This window comes from Marmota flaviventris, chromosome 7, assembly GCF_047511675.1.
Source record: "Marmota flaviventris isolate mMarFla1 chromosome 7, mMarFla1.hap1, whole genome shotgun sequence".
Taxonomy (NCBI): Eukaryota; Metazoa; Chordata; class Mammalia; order Rodentia; family Sciuridae; genus Marmota; species Marmota flaviventris.
The window spans coordinates 42246318-42266025 of record NC_092504.1 but is presented as its reverse complement, the minus strand read 5'-3'; the positions used below and the strand labels follow the sequence as shown (position 1 = coordinate 42266025).

At 41.4% G+C, this 19708-nt stretch overlaps 1 protein-coding gene across 4 annotated transcripts in view; it reads left to right on the top strand.

Annotated features, from left to right (window-relative positions):
* The window catches only part of Kdr (kinase insert domain receptor), a 43906-nt gene that overhangs the window by 10252 nt on the left and 13946 nt on the right, over positions 1-19708 (top strand). For all 4 annotated transcript variants that reach the window (XM_027937320.2, XM_071614290.1, XM_071614289.1 and 1 more), the window contains exons 6-22: positions 71-210; positions 813-990; positions 2364-2478; positions 2569-2732; positions 4719-4875; positions 5784-5907; positions 6424-6532; positions 7390-7725; positions 10067-10213; positions 10544-10675; positions 13240-13346; positions 13765-13900; positions 14267-14371; positions 15599-15712; positions 16245-16333; positions 16915-17068; positions 19188-19285. In XM_027937320.2, the coding sequence (XP_027793121.2) occupies positions 71-210; positions 813-990; positions 2364-2478; positions 2569-2732; positions 4719-4875; positions 5784-5907; positions 6424-6532; positions 7390-7725; positions 10067-10213; positions 10544-10675; positions 13240-13346; positions 13765-13900; positions 14267-14371; positions 15599-15712; positions 16245-16333; positions 16915-17068; positions 19188-19285 (2405 nt within the window). The remainder of the gene's footprint in view (positions 1-70; positions 211-812; positions 991-2363; positions 2479-2568; positions 2733-4718; positions 4876-5783; positions 5908-6423; positions 6533-7389; positions 7726-10066; positions 10214-10543; positions 10676-13239; positions 13347-13764; positions 13901-14266; positions 14372-15598; positions 15713-16244; positions 16334-16914; positions 17069-19187; positions 19286-19708) is intronic.

The window sequence follows — 19708 nt, the reverse complement described above, 5'->3', positions numbered from 1 at the left end:
AATAAATTTGGGCCAACTTAGAGGTTTCTTTTCCCTCTCACTTTCTGTGTTTTTAATTTGCTTGCTCTAGGGTACAAGATTTATGATGTGGTTCTGAGCCCCCCTCATGAAGTGGAGCTCTCTGTTGGAGAGAAGCTTGTCTTAAATTGTACAGCAAGAACTGAGCTAAATGTGGGGCTTGATTTCAACTGGGAATACCCTTCTTTGAAGGTAACACTAACAATTCAAAGCCAGACCTCTAAATACTTTGATAATAAGCCCTGACAAATTCTCCTTAAGAGATAGGACCCTTTCTGGCCAGATGCAAGAGAGCCTTAACACCCACCCACACCCCCACACACACACACACAGTCTCTCTTACACACACACACACACACACACACAGTCTATCTTTCTTACACACACACACACACACACACACACACTTTAAGTGCATTGCAGAACACAGCAAACCACAGAAAAGATGCAGTACTAAGAATTCTGTTCCACTCTGCTGTCATCAGACTGAATATTCATTTTCACTAGGCGATTGCATGAGTCTCCCTTTAAGGCCACTTCTCCTCAAACAGTGGTCACATTCACCTGTGTTTTTTGCAGTTCACATGCACCTCCTTTTCACCAGGTGGGTTTTTACATCCTAATTCCATTGCTTCCATTTACGTCTCCTGAATCCCAATGAATTTGCTGTCTACAAGATGTTAAAAGCCCCTGTTAGTAACATTAAATAGTTCAGCTTGATTTCCTTCCTCTAGAAGCTGTTGGTTAATGTTATGCTGGGCTTTGGAAGTTTAGAAAACTTTTTTTTTTTTTAGCATCAGCATAAGAAACTTATAAACCGGGACCTTAAAACCCAGTCTATGCCTGTGATGAAGAAATTTTTGAGCACCTTGACCATAGATGCTGTCACCCGGAGTGACCATGGGTTGTACACCTGTGCAGCGTCCAGTGGGCTGATGACCAAGAAGAATAGCACTTTTGTAAGAGTCCATGGTAAGTTGTGATCTCCTTTGGGAATTAAGCTATACCTAGAACAGTGAGGTAACTGAAATATATTTAGGTCACCTAAAGATTTCTGTTTTGTTCTTTCAGAAAACACTTTTGAGCTCTTGCCAGGGAGGTTCTATGACCTAGAGGTCAAGAGCATAGTTTTGGGAGTGAGGGACTTGGCTTCAAATCCCAATTTTAAAATATGACGAACTAATATTGTAAGTGCTCTCTAAACATTGCTTGTTACAGTTAATTGTAATTACAATTATTACTACAGTAAGCACAGCATTAGTATCTAAGGTAGTTTTTAAATTTTTCACTTTGCTATAAAGCTGAGAGGCCTGCTTGAGTAACAATGAGCTTTGAAATTGGGGCAACTCAGATTCAATGATTTACTGTGGGGCTCTGGGCAGAGATACCACGTGGCTCTGCTTTTCCTTTCAAATCACCTTGATTTTTCACTTATTCTTTTTCATTCATGTAAATTTCTCAGTTTAAATAATTCACATGACTCTCTATTTACAAGCTTTGGAAAGGATTTCAGATTTCATATATGGAAATGCATCAGAGAGAGAGACAGGCTCTGGCTTCTGTTTTTACAGGATTACTCTGTAACTTATAAGGAATACTAAGCAAGTAAGTAAGGGCAGAAGAAGGGAGTCCAGGCAGGGCTCACTGCAATAATGAGTTGAGAAAGGGTGGATGACTTGGACATGGGTAGTGGAGGCGAGGGCAGGGAGAAGTTTTCTGATTCTGCCTGTGTTTGAAGGTCGAGTCAACAGGACCTGCTGATGGATTCTCTGGCTGGGGAAAAAGAATGGAAGGTGACTTGAGCTTTAGCTTGTGCAGCTGAGGAGAAGGTGAAGTCATCACTGAGACAGGGAAGATTGAGGAGGGAGTTTGGGGAAACAGGTTGGGTATGATCATTCAGAGATGCCAGTTAAACATCCAACTGGAGATATTTATTATGTAAACCTAGAACCCAAGAGAAGTCCAGACAGGAGAGAGAAACTGATTATGCAACTGGTACTTTGAACCTCTAGATAAAGGAGTAGGTCTGAGGACTGAGTCCTGGGGCACATCGACACAGAGAGGGCCTGTGGAGGTTGTCATGGAGCAGAGGACCAGAAGCACCCACAGGGCCCTGGGCTTGGAGAAGCCACACAGAGAAGTGACTATTTTGTGATACTGGGAGTGCACTGGAGGGGAAGGAAAGTGAGTGTAGAGGCTGGAGGAAAACTGGCGCGTGCAGAGAGACTCTGAACTGCAGCACTTGGACCCCAAAGGTCTTTCACTTTTCACTTGAAAAACTAAACCAAATGCTCATTTATAGTAACTTGACATTTATGACAACAATTGTTTTCATTTTCTTCTAGCAAAACCCTTTGTTGCTTTTGATAGTGGCACGGAATCTTTGGTGGAAGCCACAGTGGGAGACCGTGTCAGAATCCCTGTGAAGTACCTCGGTTACCCAACCCCTGAAATCAAATGGTAACTATGGGAAGTAAGGACAAAGCGTATTCCACATGAGTGCACGCCCTCTGAATGCACTAATTTCTGAAATTTCTTCCCCTCCCACAGGTATAAAAATGGAAGACTCCTTGAATCCAATCACACAATCAAAGTGGGGCATGTTCTGACCATTATGGAAGTGAGTGAAAAAGACACAGGGAATTACACTATCATCCTTACCAATCCCATTTCAAAGGAGAAGCAGAGCCACGTGGTATCTCTGGTGGTGAATGGTGAGTCCATTCAGTTTTCCCCTCTGCCGAAGATTTATCAGAGGATGGCTGTGTCTTTCTAAACTGCCAACCCACTGCTCCTTGCTCATTCTTCATGACTGGGCCACTGTATCAAACTGAGGGAGCTGAGATGAGACATAGGCCAGGGTGCTCTAGCCATGCTTCCTTAAGAAACCATAGACCCGAGCTATTTGGTGGTCAAATGCAAGGTTAAAGTAAATGATGCAATTGGTGGTCCAATTCTGTGACGGAAGAATGCCCACAGGGCCAGTTTGCTCCTGTCTTAGGGAATTGCTCGCGTGGTCTGTAGATGGGGAAGACTCTTGAGTTTGGTGTCATGCATCTGTGACGAATGGACAGATCCCACTCAGAAGGCTTTTGCTGGGTCACACTGATGGCTTGCCTGGAGTCCAGGATCTGCCTCTGAGTCTGTAAAGTAAAGATAGTAAGCATTTGATTTAGGAGGATTTAAATGTTTTTTTTTCCTCACACTGAAAGATATTAATTATTTTGGAGATGGGGAGAAAGGTACTGCCGTAGTCAAGTGAGTATGGGGTGGGGTATGAAGGTGATCTGAAAGAGTTTCCTTATTGCCGGACTTCTCAGGACCTTTACCAGGCTAATGAACATTGCCATTCTCCAGGAGGAAAGACAGAGTATTCAAGATGTAATAAATATATCTGAACAGAGCACTTCTTCTCCCTGAGTAAATCCGTTAATGTTTCACTCCAAACATAGTTAGAGAAATGTTTCTCCCTTGTAATTCTTTGTGTTCCTTCCCTACTGACATGCCACATGAAAACTTTAAGATATCCTCATGACATTAAGGCACTTCCCCGCGTGTCCTGATACTCCTCTGTATGTCTGCTGAACTTGGCTTTCTTTCTTTGTTCAGGGAGTATTTCACAGATAATAGGTTCTAGAAAGTTGTTTAGCATCCTCCTGGGTATGGGAGATTGGGGAAGGGAGAGAAACTGGAAAGCTGATAAGAAGGACCTGAGAAGGAAATGATCAAGCCAAAAATAAAAAAAAAAAAATTAACAGCAAATAACCTCATATTATCAATTTATGAAGTCACTAGACACTTGATCAACCCCAGCCTTTACCCTCCTATATGAAATAAAGGCAAAAAAGAAGGCAGGTTTTGAAAGTAGAGAGGAAGCAGTGAATCTTTATAGCATGCAGCCTTGTGGCCATCAGCCTTGGTTTCCATTCTCTTTCTCTCTGAGACAGGATTTAGGTGGACTGTGATAATAAGGTCACAGTTTTACATTCATGACTTTGGAACTAAAAAAGAATGAAAAAAAAAAGAAGGGAAGGAGGAGGGAAAAAGTAAAGGAAGGAAGGAGGAAGGGAGGGAGGGAGGGAGAGGGAGAAAGGGAGAGCAGGATGCAATCTAAGGATTTACAACTTCCTTTCTAATGTGGTGGTTTATCAGTGTTTGGTTTCAGAAGTGAGAGTGTCTGGGTTTGTGCTGGGTTTGGCCGCCTATTTGAATGGGTGACCTTGGGCAAGTCCTTGAACTTTTCCATTTTCTTTTCCTCAGATGTAAAGCGGGGGACAGTAACAGTGGTTGTGAGGATTAAGTGGATTAAACAGTGTAATGCACACGCAACAATGCTTGGAACATAATCAACATGTTTACTATGTTATTCTCTTTTCTTTCTGTAGCCTTGCTCTGATCTTGTGAGATTGGGAAGACAGGGAAAACTACCTCTGAAATGCAGATGAGACAAACCAAGACATAGGGGTGTGAATCTTGCCTAAAGCAGCGTCTTAGTTTTCATTACTACTGGTTTATTGTTATTAGTATGAGTACCACCAGAACTCAAAACTTCTGTTTTCAAATTTAGATGTTCTTTCAAAAAGAAAGTGTAGGCAAAATCCAATGCTTTAAAAAAAGCTAGCTTCAATATTGAGCTGAAATTCTTTACTTTTATTCCCCAGAGGTGATTGACAGTTAAAAATTGTTTTTCCTATCTCCAGTCCCACCCCAAATTGGTGAGAAGTCCCTGATCTCTCCCGTGGATTCCTACCAGTATGGCTCCACACAAACCCTGACGTGTACCGTCTATGCTGTTCCTCCCCCTCGTCACATCCACTGGTATTGGCAGCTGGAGAGAGAGTGCTCCTACAAGCCCAGGTGAGTAGGGCCACATGCTCTATTTCCTGCCAGTTTGCCTTTCTTATAGCCAAGCTATGCCATGACTCCATTCTGCATGGAGGAAACTGTCCCTAAGCAGGCTCCTCTAATGGAACTTGGAATCTCCTTTCATCCTTTTGGTGTTAAGTTTTAGCAGATATTTTGGCTTAGGGCATCCCAACATGTGATTAGCTAGTTCTCTTTTCTTGGTCCTCATATGCACTTCTCCAAAAGCAGTTATTTGCTCCGTTTGCTAATTGCCAATCTTTGGCTTTTCTTCTTCTGCCAGTCCATGGGAGACCACCACTGAACTCCCTCTTATCAGAGAGAAGGTCCATCTCTCAGAGGAAGTGCTGATGGATGGGAGGCAGCGATAAACCTAGCTCAGCCCTCAGAGCCTCAGGTCTAGCTTATCAAGTCCCAACACAAATCCAGACATCCTTAAGGAAAAAAAAAAAACCAACAACAACCAACCCACCACCACCCCAAGAAGTCCACTTCCTGTTGTTGTTTTTGAAATGGCCACTACTAGTTTCTTCCTCTGCTGCTGGCCATTTCCTACACAAAGGCCATGGTCCCAGCAAGAAATGACTTTAAGAAGCCCAATGGCTTCTAAGTTTCCTTACCTTCCTTTGAACTAAATTAGCCTGAATTGTCTTGTCGATCCAATTTATGAATGGAGGTTTGTTCCCAGAATAGCTCTTCCCTCCTGTATCCTGAATGAATCTACCTAAGACCTTTTCCTTCAGTGCTGAGGCCTATTTTTAATTGGCGCCAAGTCTTGTAAAGTGGTAGGCTGCATGGAAAGTTATTTCTAAGAACACAGTCACCAAAGTCTGACCCTTTTCCTTACTATTTATTCAAATAAGGAGGTTAAATCATAATGTATCTGTTATTTTTTTTTGTAGCCAATCTGCCTTAATGACAAACCAATATACTTGTAAAGAATGGAGAAATGTGGAAGACTTCCAGGGTGGAAATAGAATTGAAGTCAACAAAAAACAATATGCCCTCATCGAAGGAAAAAACAAAGTGAGTTTGAAGTTCTTTAACTTGAAAATCTCCTTATCTCTCTTTATTGGAAGGATGGTATGATAATATATGAGGCATATTGGAGATTAATAATCCAATAGGTAGATGGATAATAGCATATTAAGTCAGTTTCAAAATACCATTGACTTTTGGTGCTGCCATTAGCTAACTAATAACTTACCAGAAAAAAAAAAAGAAATATGAATGCTGTTTAATTTATGCACCTATTGTGAAGTGATTTCAATTTTATAGATATGAGAATGAGAAAATATGTATATTAATGATGTGTTATATTAAAACACATCATTAACCTAATGATTTTCAAACACTTTTGTGTAAAATGTGAGTTACACATCTGCATAATTATAATTGCTTCCATTTGGGGGTGGTCAGTGTGGTAGTGTGAATGGAGTGGGCAGGTTGTAGCAATTATGTGGACTGCTGAATTTTAGTCTGAATGCATGTGCACAAACACAGCCTGCATTGTTTATGGCCTGGGAATTGTTTTCTCCACAGACTGTAAGTACTCTTGTCATCCAAGCTGCGAATGTGTCAGCTCTGTACAAATGTGAAGCCGTCAACAAAGCCGGCAGAGGAGAGAGGATTATCTCCTTCCATGTGACCAGTGAGTACTCCTCTCTGGAGGGTGGGCTGGATCACTCACCACTCACAAGTGGCTATTAGGTTTGAAAATTCTCTTGTCCTTGCCATTCATGTGAGAGGTGTGTGTGGTGGGGAGAAGGCTTGGTGGGATCTAGAATTGGTGCTTTTGTTCACAAAGGAAAACTCAGGTTTTGTGAAGTCAGGGCTATGTGAAGTCAGTTTGTACACCTTCACTGGAGAGAAGAGTTTCATGTATGCTTCAGATCACAAGCTGTATGCCATATGTAGGTCACCTCTCATGCTCATCAGAGTCTAACACAATGCATGGTTTACTAAGGCTCAATAAATATTGGTAGGTTTGCTGTGAACAATTGCTGGGGTTGGGGTTTCTGGAAGCCATAGGAATGACATGGGAACAGTACTGTCCAATGCTTCTGATTTTCGCCTGTGTCTCCTAGGTTTAGGAATAAACCTTAGCTGACTGTACTGGATAAAATATTTTGGTCTAGGCTAATTAGTTGTGATAAATGTAGCTTTATTGTCATTGAGTGTTGTGTGTTAATAAGCAACTAACTTTCAGAATTCCATGATATATGATTGGATAGTCTGCTTTAGGTTTTTCTTTTTTAATCTTAAAAGCTGTATTTAGAGCTCAAAGTGGAAATGTGATATATATCTGGGGAATTAATTTGCATTTCCAGATAATAAATGTTGGCACCTGAGTTGTCCAGTTTGGTTGTCTCTCTGTAGTAAATCTTCTGAGACAGCTAGAACTTAACTTCACTTGGCACTTTATCATGGTTTGAAGGCAGTAAGAAGAGGGTAGAATACTGTACCAAGTGAAGCCACCATCCTCTAACTATGGGCTTTATATTTCAGAGGGTCTTGAAATTACTTCGCAACCTGCCAGCCAGCCCACTGAGCAGGAAAGCATGTCTCTGTGGTGCACTGCAGACAGAACCACATTTGAGAATCTCACGTGGTACAAGCTCCGCCCACAGGCTATCCCCACAGGAGAGCTGCTCACACCTATTTGCAAGAACTTGGATGCTCTTTGGAAACTGAATGCCACCGTGTTCTCTAATAGCACAAATGATGTTTTGACCCTGGAGTTCCAGAATGTGTCCTTGCAGGACCAAGGAGACTATGTCTGCTCTGCTCAAGACAGGAAGACCAAGAAGAGACAATGTGTGGTCAGGCAACTCACAGTCCTAGGTAAGAGGCAGCTCTGGATCATTGTCCCAAGTCAGCAGGAATGGCATAAAAATAGTGCTTTCAGGTGCTGTGTGAAGATCATTGTCTTCTAGAAGCTTGTGAAGTAGACTGGTACACACCGAGTCACTGAAAGACCTCAAGGCAGAACAAAGCTAGTAATGAGGAAGGGATATATTAAAAAGAGAAGATAACATAGCTCTTTGTAGCCTTATGATGGGGGAACTCACTAGGGTCTGCGAGGGATTCGCTTGAACCAGGGAACTCTCTGCCTTATTCTTGGGCATTCACTTATTTGAATCAACACATTTGTTGATTCAACACTATGAGCCAAGAAAATGCTAGAAGTTGGTTCTGATGGCCAAGATGGACAGGATGAGAATGTCAGCAACCATGTTCAGTCATAGCACAGTGAGCTCTCTCCATGTACAAGAAGATAGGGATTGGTCCCTGTTTTGCATGCTGCTGGAGCTCCAGTCACAGAATACAGTGGCATATACTAGCTGCTCACTGAGATACCTGCTCTGTGGACACTGACGACAGTTTGAGTTTAGACCTAGTAGAGTCAAGGAGGGGCTTTCTGTTCACTGTCAGTACCTCTGAGGCATCTCATATGGTCCTTGAGGACAGCTCAAGGTCAATAAGATGATACTTTTGGTGACCAGAAAGCTTTGTAAATTTCTAGCTGGAGCTGCTCTGTACAGCTTATTTAATCTTGTGCTTTACCTGAAAGTTGGGCAGCCATAGCTCTGTTGTTGGGGAAATCAGGTGAATTTGGAGAGTTTCTCTGTGCCATTTCTATTTTCTCCTCCTTTTAGTGCCCGTTTCCAGTGCTTAGAATGAATGTGTTCTCTCTCTCTTACTGTTAGGAAAGGGAACTGCACAGGTAAACTTAACTATATGAAAGTTTTAAAGGAATCGTATCTTGCTCGGGGATTTGGTATATTTTTTTTAGGAGGCATCTTCAGATAGACAGTCATATTTGATTTGCTGGTTTAAAAACTCAGGTGATAGAAGAAAAGATATTTAGGGGTCAGATCATCCCCATAGCCCTTGAAATCATGCTACACATATGACCACACATTTTCTGTTGACATTGGTGGCTGGACTGGTTTCAAGTTAATGAAAGAATTCAGAAAGAGATGTGAGGGAGGTTCCTGGAATTGCCTAGGAAATATGAGCTCACAGTTAGTGGGTTTGCTTCTTTAAGGATGTCCAAGTCACTGTCCTGAAATCTATTCTTAGAAATAGATTGGAGTCCTGTACATTTGCTCCCATGTATTGCACTGAGATAATCTCATTTTCTTAAGTATTGGAGTGGATTCTTCCAGCATGATTCCTTTTGATGTTCATTTGGTTTGGACAAGACAGTTCCATAGCACATGGACAATTTAAAGGGAAAGGGTTAATCTAATTTTTTACACTAGAAAAGTTTTTCTATCCTAGAAGAATAGTCAATCAAAGGGTAAACAAATTCAAATTAAACACCAGAAATAAATCAAAATGACAGATAATGAAAATCCTTTCTCAATAAATAACATTGAATGTGAATGGCCTATACTCATCAATGAAAAGACATAGACTAGCAGACTGGATTAAAAAACAAGATACCGAACAATATGCTTTTGTTGTATATTTAAACAAAAAACAATCATGTGCTTTAAATCCCTGACTTTCCTCAGGATATTGTTCTTTTAGTTTGTGTTTTAATGGAGATAGCATTTGCTTTTAGGTTTACTAGGTTCTGTTATTAGTTCATCTATTTACTTAGTTATAAAGACTAGAACAAGTTGTTTGAACCACTGAACTATAGTTATTTCACCTAAAAATAAGGGTACTGAACCTAACATATTCAATCATAAAATGGATAGTATAAATAAATATAGTTTAGTTTATACTATAGTTATAAACTACATATAGTTTATATATAGTTACAAATAGTATAAGCAAATTATGTAAAAATTATTGGACAGATATTAGGCATTTGTTGTGGAATTACACCGAAGTCTGGTAACTTCCAAGAGAAAACAATGGTGGCCTTCTAGGGTATCATCAGCTAGAACTTTTGTGAGAGGGGAGTTTTGCATGGGGAAATCAAAAAAGTTGCCCCCGTGTGATCTCCAGAAAGAATTGCTAAGGCGAACGTTCAAAGGCATGCCGTGATCTGTCCGAACTGAACTGATTATATTTGGCTTTACTCAGTGAACAGCAAGGCTGTCATCAACTTCTGTGTATTTTCAGTTTTAGTATCAATCAACAGGTTGCTCTTTAGCCGTTCATTGATACTCAAACCATTCCAAAAGTTATGACTACAGGTTCTCTGGTTTTATTTTTATGTGCACAGAGCGCATGGCACCCATGATCATAGGAAACCTAGAGAATCAGACGACGAGTATCGGTGAAACCATCGAAGTGGCCTGCACAGCGTCTGGGAACCCCCCTCCACAGATAATGTGGTTTAAAGACAACGAGACCCTGGTGGAAGACTCAGGTGAACAGAACCTGTGTATCTCTTTGGTTATAGAATTTTCCAGGAATATTGCTTAACACCCATATTATTTCTTGATTTAAGTTAGACAGAAAAGCAGTGTTAGTGTCCCTGGTCTGGCTCACTTCATAGACATGGAAGCAGAGTCCTGGGAGCCTTGCCAAATTCTCCTGGAAGCCTCATGGGAGATGAGCTGGCACTGGGTCCCGTGGGACTCTTCAGAGTTAGAGAATAGCCCAAGATGAAGGGCAGCATGTGTATTTAAAAAAATTTTACTGAGCAACTCCATAGATCACATCATTAAAAATAAGAACTCTTTCCATCCTCTCTTAGGCATTGTGTTGAAAGACGGGAACCGGAACCTAACTATCCGCAGAGTGAGGAAGGAGGACGAAGGCCTCTACACCTGCCAGGCCTGCAATGTCCTTGGGTGTGCCAAAGGGGAGATGTTTTTCATAATAGAAGGTCAGTGTGAAGTCATGGGTTCATCACCTGGTTTTTAAAGATTTGCTTGTGTGTATGTTACTCTCATAAACTTTGGGTGGAATTACTAGTGGTTGATTGGCAGTGTTCTTTGTACAAGCTGAGTGTCTCTTATTCAAAATGCTTGGATTTTTCAGTCTGGAATATTTGCATATATATGTGTGCATGTATATATGTGTATGTGTGTGTATATGTGTGTGTGTGTGTATATATATATGTATATATATATATATATATATATATATATATATATTATATGTATACACACATATAAATATATGTAAAACAGATAATCTTGGATGAGACCCAAAACTAAACTCAAGATTCATTTCTATTTCATGTCAATCTCATATACATAAGTTGAAGGCAATCTTATATGATCTATATTTAGTGTGCCTGTGTTTTGAATAAGACCCATCAGATGAGGCTGGGTGTGGAATTTTCCTCTCTTGGTGTCATGTCAATGTTCAAAAACTTTCATATTTTGGACTTTTGGGTTAAGGATGTTCAACCTGTGCTTTGTAAATTTGCATCAATAAGCATATATTCTTTTAACAGAAAACATAATGCTTTTTTGAATTCTTCTTGTATCACATTTCTTATCCTTGCAGTTCCCGTTGTGGAAAAAGTCTTAGCCAGGCAGGGTTGATTCATGGAAGTGATACTTCTGCATTTATATGGAAAAATGTTAGAAATTGCTGTCTAATCCTGAAGATCATTGCTGTCCACTAAGTTGCAAGGGTGCAGAGTTTTCGTTGGTCTAAGGATAATCAAGATGCACTTGCAAACAATAGACCTTTGCTTTTCTGAAATGGAAAATGTTGGGTTCTTAAGTAAATATGGATGGAAACCTGGGAGTGAGGTGAAATCCGGCATTTTCTCAGTTAGGAAAAGTAATTTGTGACAGAATACTTTTTCGTAAGCAGTGTATTCTTGTGTCTTTTTTGGAACCCACCAGGGGAACACGAAACCGTACTGTGTACGGGATGAAGTAATGGTGTAGGACAGCAGGATGATTACAGGAGAGAGACTAAGGGGTTTCTATGAACTCATCCTAACTTGTCTCTTGGTCCCTTTAACCTGTCAGATCCAAGCACTACATCTAGACATATGGACATATTTTTGAATCTGTAGGTTTATTACTGTTTCATAAACTGCACTTGCAAGTAAACATCTCAAAGGATGTGGTGGTTTTGTTGCTCTCAAAGGAATTCAAGTTCTAGGGTGAATCCTAGGGTGGCCTTGCTGTGCTCTGCCTCCCTTTATCAGCTATCTGCAGCTGGTTACAGATACCTACGAGGGAACATTGGCACTGAGATCACAGGAGCTTCTTACCTGCAGAGAATGCCAAGAAAAGGAGAGGTAGATGTTCAGTACTCCTGCTAGGTTCCCAGATGTTAACAGAAATACTGATAGTACACATCTACAGGCAGCCGAAATCTTTGAAGTCTCTGCTTTCTCCATACAGATGGATCTTAAATCTTTGTATGTAAATGTGGAACCACTTCCTTAGGACCACTGGAGAAGCAAAGCCTACTTCCAGACACTTGGGACTCGTGTCCCTTGAACTCTTATTTTGCCAACTAATAATTACTTGTGGACCTTTCCCACAGCTTGCAGCCTAATTTGAGCCACACCACTCTAGGATGGGAGACCCCAAGTGATAATTGCTTCCTTATCACTTCTTCACTAATCACTCGTAGTCAAGGGCCTCCTTCTGCATTTCATTTCTCCCAATTGGAACTACACCCTGGAGTCCGGAGCATTGGCAGCTTTCCTGTCCACATTGAGCTTTTCCTTTTCTCTTTCCTTTCACAAGTGGTTTTAAACTCCTCTTCCTAGGTGGCACACAATGTGCTCATCTCAGTGCTCTCTTTTCCTCACTCAAGGTCCCCCTGTGCAGGGGGCAGGGGAGTGTAATGGTCAGCTCATGTTGGACCAACCTGGTTTAACTGCTGATTGGCCCTCTGTCTACTGCCTGTGTACTTCCAATCAAGTAGCTTAACCTCTATGATCTTTTCTTTTTTTCTTCTGAAAACTGCAGGTTGTTGAGAGAATTAAGTGGGGCAATATTTTTAAAGTGCAGAGTAGGTGCATGGTCACAAGTAGCCCTCTGTTTAAACTTCACTTATTTCCAAATGTGGTTTCTTAAACGATCTATTTTCAAACTTCATACACATCAAAACATTGACTTTCAGCACGAAACCAGACTTTATTATCCCCCAATGGATGTACTTGCCTTCCCTGTAGAATGTCATCGGTTTTCTTTCCTTCAAATGATACTTTCTCCAACCATATTCTATGTGTGTCTTTTAAGACATTTGTACATCTATCCTTAATTACTTTAGAATTTTATTGCCGGAAGTTTTCATGAGCAATGTTTTTTAAGCTTTAAGTTTTCCATTGAATGCTCTAGACTCCATGCAACTTCAGGGTGCGTGGTTATTTCTCTCTAGGATTCTTCAGAATGGATAGGCTTGAGATCTTGTCTTTTCCTACTGAACCTTGTCACCAGCTGTTGACACTCATTCAATTGTGTCTCCCAGGTGCCCAGGAAAAGACCAACTTGGAAGTCATTATTTTAGTAGGCACTGCAGTGATTGCCATGTTCTTCTGGCTACTTCTTGTCATCGTTCTGCGGACCGTTAAGCGGGTAACAAAATAATTTCCCTTCTGTCCCATGCATGTTGGTTTTCATGATTAATGAAAGCTGACTGGGGTTCTTTGAGTTGTTTCTTCCCATTGTTATTGGCTCAATGGGCACATTTTCATTTCAATACAATAACATTCTTGCCCATTTTCTTTGGCTAGACCATTGGGCATTAATTGATAGAAGCCACTAGAGGAGAGTTGGGACTGTCTAGCGTAATTAAGATTTGAAAACTTAATTCTGCCCTCATTTGGGGAGAGGAGGGGACACTGGCAGCAGTATGATAATAGGACGACTCTGAAACTCCTAGAGTTTTATTGGAAAATGAGACATCAGGAATGAGGCTCCTATTAAACAACAATAATAAGTACACAAAACAACAGGGTGTGTGTGTGTGACTGGGAGGGTTGATGCTTTCCAGGCCAATGGAGGGGAACTGAAGACGGGCTACTTGTCCATTGTCATGGATCCAGATGAGCTGCCCCTGGACGAGCACTGTGAACGCCTGCCTTATGATGCCAGCAAATGGGAGTTCCCTAGGGACCGGCTCAAGCTAGGTGCGATTTCCGTTGCTATCAGTTTGATATTGGGTTTACCAAGCCATCTCGTCCTCCCTTGGGATGAAGACAAACCTAGGCTATTTAGATGTCATCTAGTTCAGAAATATTAATTCCACCTCTTGATTTTGGATAATCATCCCTTTAGCCTCATAGAGGGAGAGTCCCTGTATAATCACCCAAAGCAGGACCTTTGGAGAGTAGTAGTCGTTAAATGACTAACTAAGCCAGGACAAGGGAGTGAACTGGATTGTCCGTGTTAACATGGGCTGTCTGATCACACTGTCTAGTTGGAATCTTTGCATGTGGCTTTGGTGCTACGATAATCCAAGCCCATTTTGTCATTGTCATTGCTGTTGTTTTTAGGTAAACCTCTTGGCCGTGGTGCCTTTGGCCAAGTGATTGAGGCTGATGCCTTTGGAATTGACAAGACAGCAACGTGTAAGACTGTGGCCGTCAAAATGTTGAAAGGTAAAAGCAAAATCATATGGTGATGTATCTGTGGCATCCTGTTGTTATATGATGTAAGGCTTGTATCAGTGGCTCTGTGCTTATGTGGGCCAACTGGCAAGCATGAAGCCAGTCTCTTTAACACCTTTGTGCAAGTTGGAATAAGTTCCCTCCTTTGTAACCTCATGCCAGAGTGCATGACTAGCAAGCAAATTTGGGGATGGAGTCACCCACCGTGCCTGAAGCTCTTATACAGGGCTCAGCTGGTACAATTATTCGGGTGATTCTGGGTCATGAGGAAAAAAATCTGTTTATATTAAAAATGTTTAATACATCGTGGTGTAAGATAATTATAGACCCTCTAGAAACAGGGGAAGGAAATTTGATATCAGTAAAAATAGTGAAATGCAAAAACAACATGTTCTCTAGAATTGGAAAATATGTAAAAGAACTTCACACATAAAACATAATTTGCAAAGTAAAAATGGTTATGCAAAGGAATAAAGGATTATGGGTTATTCTTTTAAAATTAAAAGCTTCGTAAGGAATTGTTCATCCTAATAGTAATGAATCTCGTCTGCCATTTTGATTTGGGGAGGGGATGCTCATGAAGTTTTTATGCTTCAACTGTGATGTGCTTTCATTGATGATGATCGTGCTACTGACCCTCTGCCAGAAGGGGCCCTCTCTCTCCTTATGCCTTTCCTCTACTGGTGAGAGAGGTATGTAATTTTTGAGATGGCTCACCAGGCCCTGAAATGCAGACCATGCCTGTGAATTAGAGGGACATGCAGCTGTCCATCCAGGATCAAATGCATAGTATTAGCTCCATCAGCTTCATGTGCGAACTGGCCTTACTAGCTGGCCCTTGTTAAGTGGCTTGTTGGCACACGGGAATAATGAATGCATGGCAGCAAAATGACCAGGCCTTAAGAACCTCAGTAATCCTGGAACATCAAAATCCAGTTTTGTACAGTTAGAGAATCTGAACACGATTCTGTGGCAGACAGGTTCTCTGCTTCACGATACCAAACATTCTGGGCTCACTTAAAGTAAGAAATTGATTTTGAATTAGGAAATAGAATATACACTTGATTTTTCAGAAAATGTGCCTGATCTCTAAATTAGGTTACAGTTATATTACCCAGAGTGGATAAGTTGCACAATTGCATGTACTGGGGAGGGAGCATCAGTTATCCCGATGTATTACCCACAAGGATGATTTTCCTCTTTATCCTGAATTTGTAGAAGGAGCAACACACAGTGAACACAGAGCCCTTATGTCTGAACTCAAGATCCTCATTCATATTGGCCACCATCTCAATGTGGTCAACCTTCTAGGTGCCTGCACAAAGCCAGGAGGTAAGTACCTGTGGATGGTTCTGGATGGCCGATTTTGACTCATGCTTCTCTGCTAGTATTTGAGGGAAATGATCACTACCCACGGCTCTTATTTCCTTAATTTAGAGTACTTTGCAGATTCCTGGATATACTTAACATTTCACAGAAATTTAATGAGCATAGTAATTAAAATATTCTAAAACTTCCTGTGAATTAAGGAATGTCACAACACTATGATACAGTTTGCTACTTGTGTAAAAGGTGTTCAGATAAGAAAACTAAACTCCTCCCAAAAGGAGACACCTTGGTGCTTACATTGAAAAGGAAAAAGGTTTTCTTCAGAAATTTTGGTTAATCTCCATGCAGTTGCTTTTCAGGAAAAGAAAAGCTATAGCATAAAAGGGTTGAGACCAGCTGATTTCTGTAATTCTGTCTCAAAGAAAGGTTGTATGAAGCCTTCTTCTTTGGGGCTTCTCTATGTAGTATTTGTATTTGTTTCTTAGGGAGAAACAAATGGGAATGGGTCTTTCTTGACACACTGTGCCATTTGCAGGCCCTCTCATGGTGATTGTGGAATTCTGCAAGTTTGGGAACCTGTCAACCTACTTACGAGGCAAGAGAAATGAATTTGTTCCCTACAAGGTATGTTGTTTCCTAACTCAATTTTGCCATGTAGTCAGGGAAAATCAAAGTGGTACAGATCAGGTTTTTAGCTGAAATTCTGTGAAGAGCTTGTGAGCAAACTTCTCACGTGCCCTCTTGCTTGTTGTAACTTCCGCTCTCGCCTTCTGGGGGTACATGTGCTTTATTTTTGTGACTTGAATCTCCTGACCCATTACAGAGGGTGCCAGAGTTGGGGAGAAGACAGTTTTGATTAAGGAAAGGGAAGGGCGGAAGGAAAACATCTCTAGATTCTACTCTCCCCTCACCATGTTGGCCCTGTGAAGTTTATGTCCCCTCCGTCTAAGGCCTACCAGGGTTGGACATGTGTGAGTGCAACCTGAAAGAGGAACTTATCTCTTTGAGCTAAATTGGGAGCTTGGTTTTATGGAAGAAACCCTATTATATACAAGTTGTGCCCCACATTTCAGTCCAGCAATGGCATAATCCTGATGTCGTTCTTGTCTGCTTTTATAGAGTTTCAGTTGTTCCTACAGTTTAAGACATCTTAAGGACCCATTTCATCTCCCAAGAATTTGTTTTGTTCATTTGTTCCTTTTTAGACCAAAGGGGCACGATTCCGTCAAGGAAAAGACTATGTTGGGGAAATCTCTGTGGATTTGAAGCGTCGCTTGGACAGCATCACCAGTAGCCAGAGCTCAGCCAGCTCTGGGTTTGTTGAGGAGAGATCCCTCAGTGACGTGGAGGGAGAAGAAGGTACCTGCCTTTGCTAGCTACATGCCGGATTCCTGCTTTCACAGGAACACACGAGGTGGTAGGCGTTACCAGGACCGTGGTCATGGCAAGGGGTTCATATTGGAAAGAGATCTGAATTCCTAGGCAGCTTCTATTCAGTCTTCCCAAATTTGAAGTGTGAAAGCCCTAAATAAATACTAGGCTAGGTAGAGTGGCTGAACAGGGCCATGCTGAGAAATCTGGGTGGCCCAAGTTAGCACCTGCTAACAATCAGACCAATATGGTTAAAATACTGGATCAGCCTTTTTTTGGCAGGAACGCTCAGTGGGGAGAGGTAAGGGGCTCCCTGGGGCCTAAGTGGCCTCCCCATTGCTCTAAACCATCAGCCCCACGTTGCACACTTCATCAGCAACATGGAAGGCTTTGAGTCCATCCACCCTATGCAGCCTTCTCTAAGACAGTTTAGGAGCCAACTCTCGTTTCTGCTCTGCTCCAAGTGGCTTTTCACATCTTGTCCCAGCCCTACTTCCTCAATGGAGCCTTGTCTTTATTTACTTATGTTCCCAGTGATATTTTAGTGCTCTTTGTGGGTGGAGCTCTGGCCTCAGTCTAACCACCCAGACTTTAGTCAGCTCCAGGACTTGCTTTACTTCCCAAGTCTTCCTCTAGCTTCTCCTCAGAAGGAGCAGAGACAGCTCCATGGATGGAGACATCGGGTCCTTTTAAGGTGTGAGTTTAGAAGAACCCAATCATGAAACAGTGGAAGAGATTCCTTTCCATTTTCCTTGACATAAGTCTACAGGTAGAACTTAAATCTAACTTGTTCCTCTTAAGACGCTGAGGAGGCAATGTGAGGTCAGGCCTTGGGTTAGAAGAGAGTGGGGAGGTTGTCTAGACCTCATCTAACCAAGTGGAACCATCTCTTCCCTGCTCCCTCTCTCTCACAAAATGGGGGCCAATGAGCTGGAAACCCAAGGGGATTAAGGTCGGGTGTTGGGGTAGAAAGGGTGTTGGCCTCAAATTTTTCCTCCATTTTGGAAAATGAAGTGGTCTCACTAATCGTCCTTGAAGAGCCCCTTAAGTATAAAAGCCATTGAGGGCCTGGCACGGTGGCTCATGCCTGTAATCCCAGTTGCTCAGGAGCCTGAGGCAGGAGAATTGCGAATTTAAAGCCAGCCTCACCAACATCGAGGCACTAAGCAACTCAGTGAGACCCTGTCTCTAAATAAAATACAAAATAGGGCTGGGGATGTGGCTTGGTACCCTTGAGTTCAATCCCCGGTACCAAAAAAAAAAAAAAAAAAAAAATTCATTGAGGAAAAGGTTACAGCCTTTTTAATACTTACGAGGTTATTATTACAACTCAGTTTGTGTTTACTCTGGTATTTAGGTCCAGGAAAGAGGTCATAAGTCTTATCTTATCTGACCAAAGTTAGCAGATCATTTTTGAAACCCTCATGAATGTCACAGGGTTTATTTGTATCCCTTGCACTGAAGTAAATCCTACCAATTTAGGTAAATTCATCTTTCTGTCATGTTCCTGTTATCTCTCATTCATATCCTTGGAGGAAAAAACATCCTCACGGGGGAGATTTAGTGTATTAAAAGCACTTTTTAAGTGTGAAAGTGAGAGAAGTAAGTTTGTTTTTGGTATTTTTAATTATCCATTGTAGATTATAGTTTGACCTTTGGTCTTTGTCCCAGGACAAAGCCTGGAAAGAAAAAAAAATGATTTGATGACCCTGAATATTGTTGTTTTATTTTTAGAGTTTTTGATATGAAACTATTGTTTATCCCTCTGGGTAGATGAAAAAAGCAATTGCTTAAAACAGCAAATTTGGAAAGGTCTTATTTTTGCTCCCTGTTCTCTAGGCCAATTTTACCTCCATTCTACTTCCTGTATTTACTAGTTCAATTTGACTAAAATGGAAAAACCAGTATTTCTCCTAAGGGTATGATGAAGGTTAATAATACTGGGATTCAGCAAATTGACAGAAGATAGAAGGATTTTCTCTGTGCTTCTCTTTTCTGAAATTTACCTCCCAAGTCTTAAAAAAAGATCATTACTCTAGCAGATTTAGAAACAAAATGTACCAACCCATGAGACTCCTCACCTCTGTCCTTCTGCCTTTTCTGGCAGCTTCAGAGGATCTGTACAAGGACTTCCTGACCTTGGAGCATCTCATCTGCTATAGCTTCCAAGTGGCTAAGGGCATGGAGTTCTTGGCATCACGGAAGGTAAGATAGATCTGGGGGAGGAGACCTCTCTCTTCAGATCACAGGTATGGACATAAGGTGTCTAGAGCCAGTCATTATGTCTGTTTGGGGCAGAAATTCCTGCATTACTTGTAGGATTCATGAAAAAGCTCTGCTGGAGAGGCTCTGTGTCTGCTAATAGGGGGTGGTTAGGAATTTTATGAAATTCATTCATATAGTAAGTACTTACTGAGCATCTACTAAGTGCCAGACAGTCTTCTAAGCACCAACCAGCAAAGTGCTTCATAGAGTTTCCTTTCTAGTGGAAGCAACCAACCATAGCAATATACGTAAGTCACGTCCAGAGCAGGTTAGATAGGAGTGTTTGTTGTAGGGGGAAGTAAGCAGGAAAGCCCACAGTATATACAGGAGAGTTATGTTTGTGTGTGTTTCTATGTGTTTGTA